This window comes from Strix uralensis, chromosome 1 (genome assembly GCF_047716275.1).
Source record: "Strix uralensis isolate ZFMK-TIS-50842 chromosome 1, bStrUra1, whole genome shotgun sequence".
Lineage (NCBI taxonomy): Eukaryota > Metazoa > Chordata > Aves > Strigiformes > Strigidae > Strix > Strix uralensis.
The window spans coordinates 21147362-21159549 of record NC_133972.1 but is presented as its reverse complement, the minus strand read 5'-3'; the positions used below and the strand labels follow the sequence as shown (position 1 = coordinate 21159549).

Here is a 12188-nt window from a genome sequence, read left to right as displayed (position 1 = left end):
CCACCTGGCTGTGTTAGGACAGAAGAGTGTTGCTCCCTTTACTCAATACTGAACAACTGGTAAAGTTTAGAAACAAACATAAACTTTGCCTTGTGTTATCTTTTTCCTACAAAAAAAAAGTCTTTAACAGTAGTTTTAAGCAGAAGGTCAGTAACATTTCCTTTTTTTTAAACGTAAGTTCCAACATTGCAAAAGGGAAATATTGGATTTACTGAGGGATGCAACTTAAATGTCTGCAAGATAAGACTGCTAGCTTTCTGTATACCAGCTGAAGTCTTTTGCCACTATTCCTATCCTCGTGTTTTGATTCCCCCTCCCACACATTGATGGAAAAAGGCCCCTGAGTCACTGTTAAATGAGCATCAGGTGGAAGGGGGAGTGGACAAGTAGCAGCTGCCTGCCATAAAGAGGGTGAGCTGAGGGCTTGGTTACTTTCTTGCTGGGTTGTAAACAGCAGTAGCAGTAGCAGCATGGACCTTAGTTTTGAGGGGCTCTAATGGGATGGGAATAGCTTAGTTTTTGTAGGGCGTTGTTTTTTTTTTTTTTTTTTCCTATATCACTCTTGCTCAAAGGTCAAAATAATTTAGGGAGCTTTGGCCTAGGAGAGTGAGGGGAGTCTGTAGGTTTTTTGGTGCTTACAGTAGCTGGAGAGGCTGTTCTAGATGGAAGCTGAAGAGGGCTCCAGTGTTCCTGAAAGCTTTCTGAAACTCTAGGCTGGACTGTGTGCTAGTTTGTAACAGGTCTTGAATTACCGTATTTTTTTTCCCTGTAACTTTTTGATGCTTAAGTTCTCCAAAGAGTTGAGCTGCTGTCTCTTTTTTTCTTTTTTTTTCTCCTGTGTAGTCACTAGATCTTTTGTGTTCTCTGATTTCTTTTCTTGTTTATAAGCTATGTGTGATAGGGTTGTATCACTTGCATGGATTGGAATTGACTGAACTTAGTCTACTAGTTACCTGAGGAAATATGTTAAGTGTGGGAGGAATTTCTGTCTCATGAAACTTGTATGGCTTTGAATGTGAACTTATGCATAAAGATTTTGCTTTTTTTGTTACCTATCATTCATTTTAAGCATACAAAGCATGGTGTCACTGAAACATTTGGTTTATGATGTTAGCTGTCATTGTTCTTTAGTATAGTATCAAGTACAAATCCTGAATTAATAGAGCTCATATTGTGATCTCAAATATATGTTGGCATTGTTTTCTTCATGAAGCATCAAACTTCTGATTGTGTGAAGCCTTTTATGCCTTTTTCTTTTTTTTTTTTTTTTTTTTGAGGCCTCTTGCTCAAGGCTAATTGACTGAAGGCTGGTTTTCAGTTGTCTAGAATGTTACTTATATGGATGTGTGCATATAGGACTACGTTAAAGTTACTGGTCCTGTGGCTTTAAAATGTGTTATAAGATTGGTTTAAAGTAATAATATTGAGAGCTGCATCTAAAAGCTTGCTTAGCAAAGGAGAACTAAAATCTTTGACCTTGATAGTAATGTCAGTTTTCTACTTTCTGTTTGGAAGATAGTAGTTTTCTTCCAGAAAGATCCAGTTTCATTGGGCTGGGAGATGAGTGTCTCCTGAATTCTGACAGAGCATAAAAATCACTAGTTCACACAGTTTTTGAAGTGATTAATCCTGATCATTTATCTCTTTCAGTGTTAAAAAAAAAAAAAAATGAATACTGCTTCAGCTTCAGAAAGTGGATCATATTCCACAAACCACACAAGACCCTTTTTTTATGCACAGCCAACAGCACAACAGCCTTTTCCAAATCCATGGTACCTCAGTCATGCGTACAGTCCATACTGCGTACCTGCTCCAGGTAAGGTAAATGAGAGCTGTCTGTGGTAGCTTTGCTTAGTAACCTACTGCTAGCGTGGAGGAAACAAATGTGTACCTGTGTTAACAAGCTTCCTGAGAGTTTAAGGTAGAGCTAATGTTTTAGTTGTCAAAGATCTGATTTATGAAGTGTTAGTTCAATGTGTAGCTTGTGTGCTGGAAAGCATCTGTTTCTGGGAAGTGGAGAGTAAGCAAAATATTAAGTAATGGTTATCCTACAGATACAGAGCTCTAGAATATGCCTAACAATCAATATGTGTGTGTATATAGGAGTTCCATACATGTGTGCATGTGTTATGGGTATGGATAAATGTAAACTTAAAATTCCACACAGAAACAACGTTGGTAAATGTGTCTTGTGAATGGTATACCTATGTTAACTTCTATTTGGAGCTGTCTCTTTCAAAGACGATGCTATAGCATAGTCTACAAAATAGCAAAAAAGGACAGAAAGCTCCTTGGTACATGTTCCAAGGAATAAAATCAAGTTCTGGTTGTAGTGTAGCTGTCCAGATAAGCTGTTCTATAACAAGGAACAGACTCTGGGTTTCTGCACTAGATTTGCTTCTAAGCGTTGACAGGTGAAGTGGTTTACTTACCTATGTGTCTGATCTCGTAGCTGTCCCTGATGCAATCAAATATTAATCAGAATTACTTATTTCAGAAAGAAAATTTATTTGTCTTTACTTTTTTTAATCCCCAATGTCTAGGCTTCCGAAGTGGAAATCCGTACTTTCCATTTTATTCTGTTGCGCTCCCTGAGTACCCTGGATATTTTGTTCCACAGCATCCAATGCATGCAAGAATTAACAGAAGGCCTTATTTTAATGCTCCCTCACCTTCCCCTGTGTTTTATTATGCAACAAGATTTAGACACTATAGTCCCCCTGGGAAAAAAATGGAGACAAAAGAAACACAGACTGATCCTAGACAGCCTGAAAACAAGCAAAAAAGGCATCAAGATATCCATACAGAAACGAAAGGTTGTGATGCAGGAGGTATGGCCTGTGTTTCTTCTGGTATAGGTACAGAGACTGAAAGTACTTCAGAGAAAAAAGATTTATCTGGATCTTCCATTGTGGTAGACAGAGACTTTTGTAACAAGAGCCCTTCCAGCTCTACACAGTATAGAAATCTTCCTACTAGAAGCTATGCCTTTGAGAAGGAAGAAGTGAGGATAGAATATGGAAATGGCTCTCCAGCCATTCAGCTGTGGAAGTCCTTTAAAGAAACTATCCCTTTGTATGATGTGGCAAGTGGGAAACCAGTCCCAGAGAATATAGTGCAGCATGACTTATTTTCTGTTAGTTCATGTGAAGGAATGATATATGGCCCTCATGAAGGGGAGAAAATGGTGCCAGGAGCTTCCTTAGATGAGAGAAAAGCTGCTCTTGCCTCAAAACAGGGTGTTGAAACTGTGCAAGAAAAAGAGGTCCAAAATAATGAAGTGAAGCTGGATGCAGAAAAGCAGGCAAATACAAGTCAACGGGCAAAATCCCACCCAGGTGAAACCATGGCAATGCAGATCACGGAGCTGGCAAGATCTGTTAGTGTAGATCAACCAGTGGTGCGACAGGATGGGGGGGTAGCTAAGCAATCTAGCTCTAAAAAATCTACAGGCTCAAAAACTTCTCAAGAAGAGCCCAGCTTTATTCAGCAAGCAGGACTACTTCCATCTAGTATGGAGGTAATAAACGACTTGAGTTTTCAGCAGAAAAAGCTGAATCTAAGTCACAGTGCAACCCATGAAAGCCAAACGGATAAAAGTATTTGGTGTGACGAATCAATTGAGAAGTATGTTCCCTCTAACAGTTGGCTGGCTTGTCTGGACAGTATGGACACAAACTACGACCTTTGTTTGCCACAAAGGAAACGTCAAAGTGTACTCAGTCTTTCTTCTGATGACATGTCCTCTAGAGAGGAAGGCTCATCAATTGATAATGCTGCAGTGTCTTATATTGTCCCTGACTATGTGCTTCAGAAAAGCACGTATAATTTCCAAAAAAGTATGGAGGGCTTAGAGAAAGAGAAAATAGAAAGTGGCGGGGCCCTTAATGAAGATGAAGTGGTAGGAAGGGAGCAGATGAACAGCTTGAGTGACCAAGATGTCAAAAACTCTTCAACTATGAAGATTAAAGAGGCTTCCAGTAAAGGTAGAAAGCTGGGAGCCCTTCCTAGAACTTCTAGTCAGAAAAAAATCAATTCTCTCAAGAAAAAAGCAGCTAAGAGTTTGTCAGAAGTTGAGGACTCTGAAGAATACTCTGTGAGGGGAGAAGAGGAGGATGAGGAAGATGAAGATGATGATATGAATGAAATTGAGTATTTCTTTCAAGAAGCCACTCCATATGGAATCCTGATGCCTAGTAAAGGAAGTTTCTACCAAATTGGCCAGAGGGTGCTTTGGAAACCACCTAAAAATGCTATACCGGCTCAATTAATTAGCTGGCCTGCTCAAGAGAAAATAAAAACTAGGAGTGGGCTTGGTGAAAACATCGGTGTAGTTTACAAGCCAAAGGAGAAGGAACAAGATGAAGTTGTATACAGTGACTATGGGTATTATGGAAGAAAGAGGCCTACAGCAAGAAGAGAAGGACTTGAACACCAGCGAACACTGCAAAAATTCTTGGAAGGTAAGCTAATTGCTGAGGAAAAAGTGCTGCTTAAGAGAACACACAAAGAACACATAACTGCAGTTGCAAATTGTAGTCTGAACCAGTGGGAAGACTGCAGAATGTTGTAGCTTCAGGTTTGACTTAAAACCAGAAGCAGTGCACAATATTTTTTGAAGCAGAGGTTTGCTGCAGTTTTCTACCTATTGCATGAGGATTCTGCATCTTCAGAAACAGCAGAGAACTGTGCAGAAATCTCTGTTGAGCTAGATTTGATATACTTACCTTTCTGACATTAGTGGCAAGTTATACATTTGGAAAGCTTAAGGTAATTTGAACTACATGTTTGCCATTGTTTAATAGTATCTTGGAAACTCAGCATTTAAATTTTTACAACATTCTGATTCTTCCATCACAGACCCATGTTAGGTGGATTAAACAGGATTAAATTCATTATAATCTGTTGGCTGCACCCTGTGTAATCTCTCTGCAGCAGAAGAGTCAAGCCATTTTTTTATTGTAGCTGCTGTTCTCTTACTGTTAGCAACAAAAGTTTTGCTGCATTTTCATAAAATCAGTGTGAAAATATATTAAACTTTATCTGGAAAAGAGCATTTTATTTACTTAAAGGTAGATATCAGTAGAATTTGGATTAATCTGAACTGAGAATAAGCAGAGTTATCAGTCAGGGTTCCTAACTTGTTATGTGGGTATTTCAGTAAGTGGCTGCTGTTTAGTACGGTCTTATGAAAGGCATCTAAAACAGGGCAATCTACTTCTAACAACAGACTTAGTGTTCTTAAACTTTATTTTCTTTGTACAAAATCTGTAGATTTAAAGCAGCTTGTAATTTGTTGACTGTGGTCTCCAGAAAACTATGTTTTTATTTTAATAGACTCCTACAATTAGATTCAGTAGCTAGCTTTGTATTCTGACTTGTGGATCAAACAGTATATTAACAAAACTAAATATTGACCTTAAATATTTTTTTTATTAGGAAGGCTGTTAAGGGATAACATGGGAATGTCACTTGAAGAGTATTGGATTAGAAGTGGTGCTAAACCCAAATTTACCAGCCAAACACATGGCAGTCTCTCACCTCCAGCCAAGAGCAAAGAACAAGGTACAACTTATTTCCTCAGTGTGCTTCTCTTCAGTTCAGGGATAATATACACCAGGTTTCCTGTATCAACAGCTCAGTAGACTATTCTTTAGTGTATTCCTTGGGAAGAAATGCAGAGAGAGAACTCCTGCTTAAGCATTGTTGGGTTTGGGATTTGCTTCCTGCATTGGAGGGTTTCTATCCTTTCTATCCACAGACTTCTTCAAAAAGTTGTGGGCTTTCTTATGCTAGCCTGCTCTATAAAAGTTGAAAACATTTTACTTTAGCAGCACTGTTCTTAGCTCTTTACAACAATTCATAAAAAAAATTCTAAAATTTTGTTACTTCTAACTTTCAGCATGTCCCTTCTGTCTCTTCTAAGCCATAGATGGTGCAGCATACTGAGGATGTTTGGCCTATGTGTTACTCCCTGCTTTCTCTTTCTCCTTTTCCAGCCTATGTAGCTTGAAGAAGCTATCACACTATTAGGAAGCAGGAATCGGTTTCTTTTGAATGCTGTTCATGCCAATGGGTGCCTCAAGTGCTAGTAAAATTACATCCTTTTAAAAATGTTGCTTATCTTAGGACTGGTTTCTTCAAATTAATATTAAATTTCAGTGCCCTGCAAGTAAGGGGGCTTGGCTAAACAAGATATGTTGCTTTAGCAGTAATATCATACACTAAATTTTGGTTTCTTGAACTGTGTACCTGTGGTGCATAACTTAACAGGTCTGAGGAACTGAGTTTTCTTAAAGACAGTGGGTGAGTTGAGTCACTAGGACAGACATCAACTAGTCTTGAACACTTGAAAAGTAAACTAGAGCAGAATTATCCAACTCTCACTGGGTTCTTTTTTGCCACATTAACACCTATCCAAGTTATGACCCAAAATACAAAACATCCAGACTTATGGTTAGACAGTGATTAAACATTGTAGATGTATGGGACTGTTGCTTGACATATGTAGTGTCAGTTTTATCTGCCGCTAAAATGGGCACATAGAGGGAAGGGAGAAAGAGGAACACTGCAGACCAGTCAGGGAAAGTCAAGCTTAAATTTGCTTTAAGACTATGCTTTGGAGAAAAAACACCAGTTGTATCTTGCTATTTAGGGTGCCCACGTTTGGTTAAACCAAAGAAGAAAAGAATAGGCAAGCCACCTTCAAAGCGCAGAGACACAAGATGTGAGGTGGAAGAAGTGTGGGAGATGCCCAAAAGCAGCATATGCAAAGGTTGGTATACAGTGACAAGCTACAAAAATTACTGTTACAAGCATTTTTTCATTACTGGCTCAGGGACTAGTGGTTCTTGGTTTGAACTGCGAGCATATTGGATAGCTTGTGAAATAATAGTAAATGCTATGTATGCAGACAAGCAAGAGAAAAAAGCAAGCTAAACTTTGAACACTTACCTTGCTAGGAATACTGTTGTAGCTTTGACCAGGTTAGGTTTTTTCTCTTTATGGGGGGGAGAAACACAGAAGGGAAAACAAAACAAAACATACCCCCAAAACCCACTGTTTTACTCTAGTTGCTCTTCAAACTGTTCTACTAACTTTCTAAAATGTTGAGTCCTGTGTCACTTTGCAGTATATCCTTTTCTTTAATCTACAGGTCTCTCGGCCAAAATACTGTAATTTGATACAACACAAATGCAGATAGATAATTCTTAAGAACTTCAACTTTATGGAGTAGAAACTTCTTATTACTTTGCAGGAAGATGGATAAACAATGGAGGGAAAAAACACATTAAGTAGGTTCAATAGCAAATTGCTTTTGTGTATTTGTGGCAGAGTCTGAAAAAGTTATAAATTGAAAAGGGTCAGTACAAGACAATACAAGAAGCTACCTGAAAGATCAGAGTTCCTTCCAGAAAAGAACAATCTGGCATAGTAAAGCTTATTTGAATATTCAGCCGGTCAAAAACGGTCTCTTTCTCATGTATTAAACGGAGGATTACGATTTCATGTATTTGCAAGGTCAGAAACTTAGACTGAAGCAGCTCATTAGTCAAAATTTGCATTAGTCCTGAAGTCAGATTACTTAAACATCAGTGTTAAATCTTTAATTGCTGATTGGTTTTATTAAAAGCGTTCAGGAAATTTGCAGAATCCCAAAATACTATCTATATTTCCCCCCTGAAATAGTTGGTGTTTCTTGGATGCATTCAACAATGTAGTTACAAGAGCACACTGAAAATATGCTATGACTTTGATATCGAACTCTTATCTACCTGTTATACTAGGATATTCTGCAGTCCAACACCATTCCTGCAGAACTTATTCTTGCTGGGAAGTTGAGTACACAGTTCTAATATCAACCATCAGCATCGTCTCCTGCAATGGGAAAAGGCAGTCACTGATAGCTAATCTTTCTTTAGAAGTGAATTGACATACATTATTTGGAGGGAGAATGCATACCTTAATCTCCTTTTTTTTTTCTTTAGGGCATGGAACAAGAAAGTCCCTCCATAAGAGAAGATAACTGCAAATATTGGGGCAGGAGAGAAAAACAATGTATGAGTTTTGCATAAATCCAAAACTCAGTTACTATTCTCTTGTGTATATCTTGTAAGTTGCTGTGCACTCTTAAAGGGTAAGAAGTAGCACTGTAAAGACTAAGGACATGATTAAAATGGAATTAAGTATTTAACACTAAAGTCACCTTTTTATAAGTAGCACATCCACTATTTAAATAATAAATTTAATAGAATTGCACTTTAAGACTTCTTGTATTCCATCTATACATAGAAGCAAAAAAGTTTGATAGTGATGTATGTGTATCAATACTATTTACTGCTGCCCTGTTCTTAAGATCTGCAGCATTGTGAAGCCTGTCAATGTCATCTCACCTTATAGTCAGTTTGTCTATATGATGTGGACATAAGTACAGATTCTGTTCCATTAGCTGGATTTTTGGCTGGATTTGGTTTTGTCAAAGTGTAAAGGAATATAGTTAAAGCTGTATCAAGTCAAGTGCTGACTTGAAATTTCAAGGCAGTTCCTCAGACCTTATTCTTAAATGCATGATTCAGGACTAAAAGTAAACCACTGACTTGATGCGATGCTTCTCACTCCTCCCCTCTTTTTGTGGAGACCCTGAGCTGGAGAGATGGATTTTGAAGGTGAACCAGAAGTTTCTATAACAGTGGTGTGCCCTATTCCCTGACTTCTTACTGATGACTTCTATTACAGTTGATACAGTCCTTGGCAACTTGCTACAGAAAAGTCTCTTTATAGAACTAGGATGATAAAACTAGGTCTCTGCTGAGCTATCTTATGAATAATGGAAATAGACTGATCTAGATGAGGTGAATAGCTCAAAAATGTGTGATCTTTTTCATTTCTATGAAAGCTAGTATCACCATGCAAGAAGAGTAAACATGATATTGCCATTCTTGGATGTGATAATGTGAGTGAAAAAGGTAAGGAAACTAAAAAAACCAACCAACCAAAAACCACCCCAAAAAACAACCCAACCCACAACAGTTTTTCCTTTAATAAAAGGCAGGGGGAAAGGACAAACAGGATTTGTCTTCTGCCTCCTCTCCCAATGTTCTTATGCTGTCTGTGCCCTAGAGTAACCTACGTGGATAAAAGTAGCATTAACAGGGGAGGTTCAGACTGGACATTAGGAAAAAATTTTTCACAGAGAGTGGTCAGACAGTGGAATAGGCTGCCCAGGGAGGTGGTGGAGTCACCATCCCTGGGTGTGTTTAAGGGTCGTTTGGATGAGATGTTGGGGGATATGGGGTAGGGGAGAACTTTGTAGAGTAGGGCTGATGGTTGGACTCGATGATCCCAAGGGTCTTTTCCAGTCTGAATGATTCTGTGACTTCCTGTGACTGCATTCAAGTTTTGTGCCTACCTATTACTAGTTTGACCTGTAACTGAGGTTATGCTGTTTTCCCTCAGTGAGGGGTATTGAGGTTTCCCCACCCAATTGATCCTTGATCTGTTATTTTTAATAGCACTTGTTTGCTTGTTAGAGCTACTGTAATTATAGCTTTACCCTAAGCTGTTAGGGGAAAGGTTCCACCTCAACACTGTGACACTAAGTTTTTATTTCCTCTCTAAGCACTGCAACAAAATAAGGAATACAATTTCTTAGTTGGCTTTTGTGCTGCACAAAAACTCTATTGCATCAGCACCTCAAAGAATGAAATGAGGGAGGAAACTGCATGGGGGGAATTACTTCCAGCATGGAGCTTTTTAATACTCTGGAAAATACAGGACTGCTGCTCTGGCATTATTCTGATTGGGAGAATGAGTGGTAGAATCTCTCCAACTTGAAGACTGAGTGATGACCTAAGAGGAAACCCTTATCTACAACTGAGACCTCTTAAGTAAGGATTGACTTCTTTTTCCCTGAGTATAGCTTTGGGATTGAATACTAAGCCAGTTCTGTTGACAGACTGAACTGTTTACCTTTTGCTGCTTGTCTGATAAAGGAATATTCATGACCTCAGTTAGATGGCACTCTTATTTTTGGGAATGGCTAATATTTCATAGGTACTCCCAAGATCATGCTAGTCATCCTTTCACAGATCTTGCACTAGTCAGCGTGCTTTCTACTCTGATGTAAGAAGCAATTTACAGCCTGGTGATGCTAGCTCCCAAGAAGATGTGAGGGAGTAGCAGTCTGGAGTGTTTAGACAGCTCTTTTTCTGAAAACAAATGCTATTTTAAAACTAATTGCTTAAAACCTCATAGTGTACCCATGCTATGTATCCACACCAATGCTTCAAGTAGTATGCATGAACGTTCTAGCGCTCTAGAAATACTTCTAGGATGTTATACGTGGTGTACTCTGACAGAACTAGTCCTGTGGCCTTAAAACTACATCTTCTACTTGGCTGCCTCTTCACTCAGCAGCATGGATGATTTGTGGACTTCAGATTTAAGTCAACTGGCTTACAGCTATATTTAACGTTCTGGTGAGTAAAATGGCCATGCTTCAGAAAGGTTGTGAAGTACAAACTGCATTTTAAAAGGCTGTGAATTAAAGTCCAAGCTCTTCTTATTCAGCCAGGTAACTAGCCACAGTGATATTTCAGATTTAATTTTACAGATGCCCGTATGTGTCAGCTTTTGTCATTAGTGAAGCTAGATTGCCCAGTGATTAACTGCACTGCTGGCAGTATTGTGAACTTGTAACTGTAGCAGGTCCTGCATTGCCTTTGAAATTTTCACATGCTTTCTGCAGCATCTACTGAAGGGCAGATGAAGAATCTATTTGCTGCTTGGCACACCAAACCTTGGAAGCCTCTGAGACTGCCATACCGGGAGCTTTGTTTGGACAGACTCACTGTCTGTGACTCAGAATTTCTAAACTGTTATTTGTAGCTAACTAAAACCTCTGTTGCAAAGTGGGTGTGGTGTAATCACTGAAGTGGAGCCAGTGTGTTAAATTGGCTTGCCAGATTTTAATTCTATATTTTAATTTTCAATTTGGTAGCACCTGGATGGCATAAAGCTTTCCCTTTTCCAATGTCCTGTTTTCTGCCTTTATGTTGGAAAAGATTAATTACAGGTTTTTCTATTAAAATCAAATAATAAAAGACAGGAGCCAATGGCAAAACAAAACACCACCCACTCATTGCATGCTAACTGCAAGCATACCAAGGAAAAACAAATGCACTCTTTAAAAAGAGTCCTCAGATTGCCCTGACTGACTCACTGCCACTGGCCATCTCAGTCAACAAGACTATAAACCCCCAAGTAATTTCATGGCCAAAGAAATAAGACAGATGTCAGTATTTTTTCTGAAATAATCTTTCTGACAAGAATGGTTCAGAATATTAAGATAATCAGATCTGAGAGCTGAAGACCTGTGAAACTCTATTGTGTATGAGCTATGCTGTAGCTGCATTTCACACATATTTAGATCCATGGGACTACACAATTATGCTATTGCTAACTACCCCTCGGGCTTCAAAGGTACTTTCAAATGGAAATATACACATCTACAAAGAAGGCAAGGATCACTAGAAAAAAGATTTGGTTGTTTGAACAAAAGTAAGTAGTCCAATGGTTAAGTTTTAAAAAATAAGGCTAATCAGTCTTTCAAGACTATAGCTTTCTATCCTGCTTTCTGGATTTACTACTACATAGGATCATTTTCCATGAATATAAATGGGTGTTGGTATTTATCTCTAATCCATATATTTCTAAAAACCTTGTCTCTTAATATCCAGCTTTGGCACTGTTTAAAATGCTAAATGATGAAATGAAATCATGCTTCTCAGCACTCTAGCACTGGCTGCCAGTCAGCACTACTAGAAATCTTATGCTACTGAAAACTGTTAGCTTTATTTTTGAAACTGGCTCTACTTTATAAGACCTCCTAAAACTGTTTTGTATGGATATGATAAAGACTTTTAAAACTGGGAATGACATGGGAAAAACAGATAGGAATCAGTTGTTCACGTGCCTTCCAGTACAAGGACTTGGGCCTATGAAATGAAACTAGTAGGGAGCAGTGTGAAAGCAAATCATGTTTCTTCATTAATTAATCTGTAGAGTTCCTTGCTGAAGAAAACTGCAAAGGTTACAAGATGTGACTGGATGTAAAAGAAAAAAAATATATGTAAGACTACTAAATGCTAAAATATAACCTATGATTCAAAGTACTTGCACTACAAGCA

The 12188-nt window shown here is 38.4% G+C and overlaps 1 protein-coding gene and 1 long non-coding RNA gene across 2 annotated transcripts; one reads left to right on the top strand and one right to left on the bottom strand.

Moving 5' to 3' along the window:
- Positions 1 to 1668: 1668 nt before the first annotated feature.
- On the top strand, positions 1669 to 6939 carry LOC141935045 (uncharacterized). Its single transcript, XM_074861505.1, has 4 exons — positions 1669 to 1816; positions 2544 to 4463; positions 5440 to 5565; positions 6656 to 6939. Exons 1-4 carry the CDS (start codon positions 1669 to 1671, stop codon positions 6937 to 6939), a joined length of 2478 nt encoding a protein of 825 aa, XP_074717606.1.
- A 361-nt stretch (positions 6940 to 7300) lies between these two features.
- On the bottom strand, positions 7301 to 8016 carry LOC141939341 (uncharacterized). Its single transcript, XR_012627558.1, has 2 exons — positions 7963 to 8016; positions 7301 to 7878 (listed from the first exon to the last, which is right to left on the bottom strand). It is a non-coding gene; the product is annotated as an uncharacterized LOC141939341 (long non-coding RNA).
- Between the last annotated feature and the right edge of the window lie 4172 nt (positions 8017 to 12188).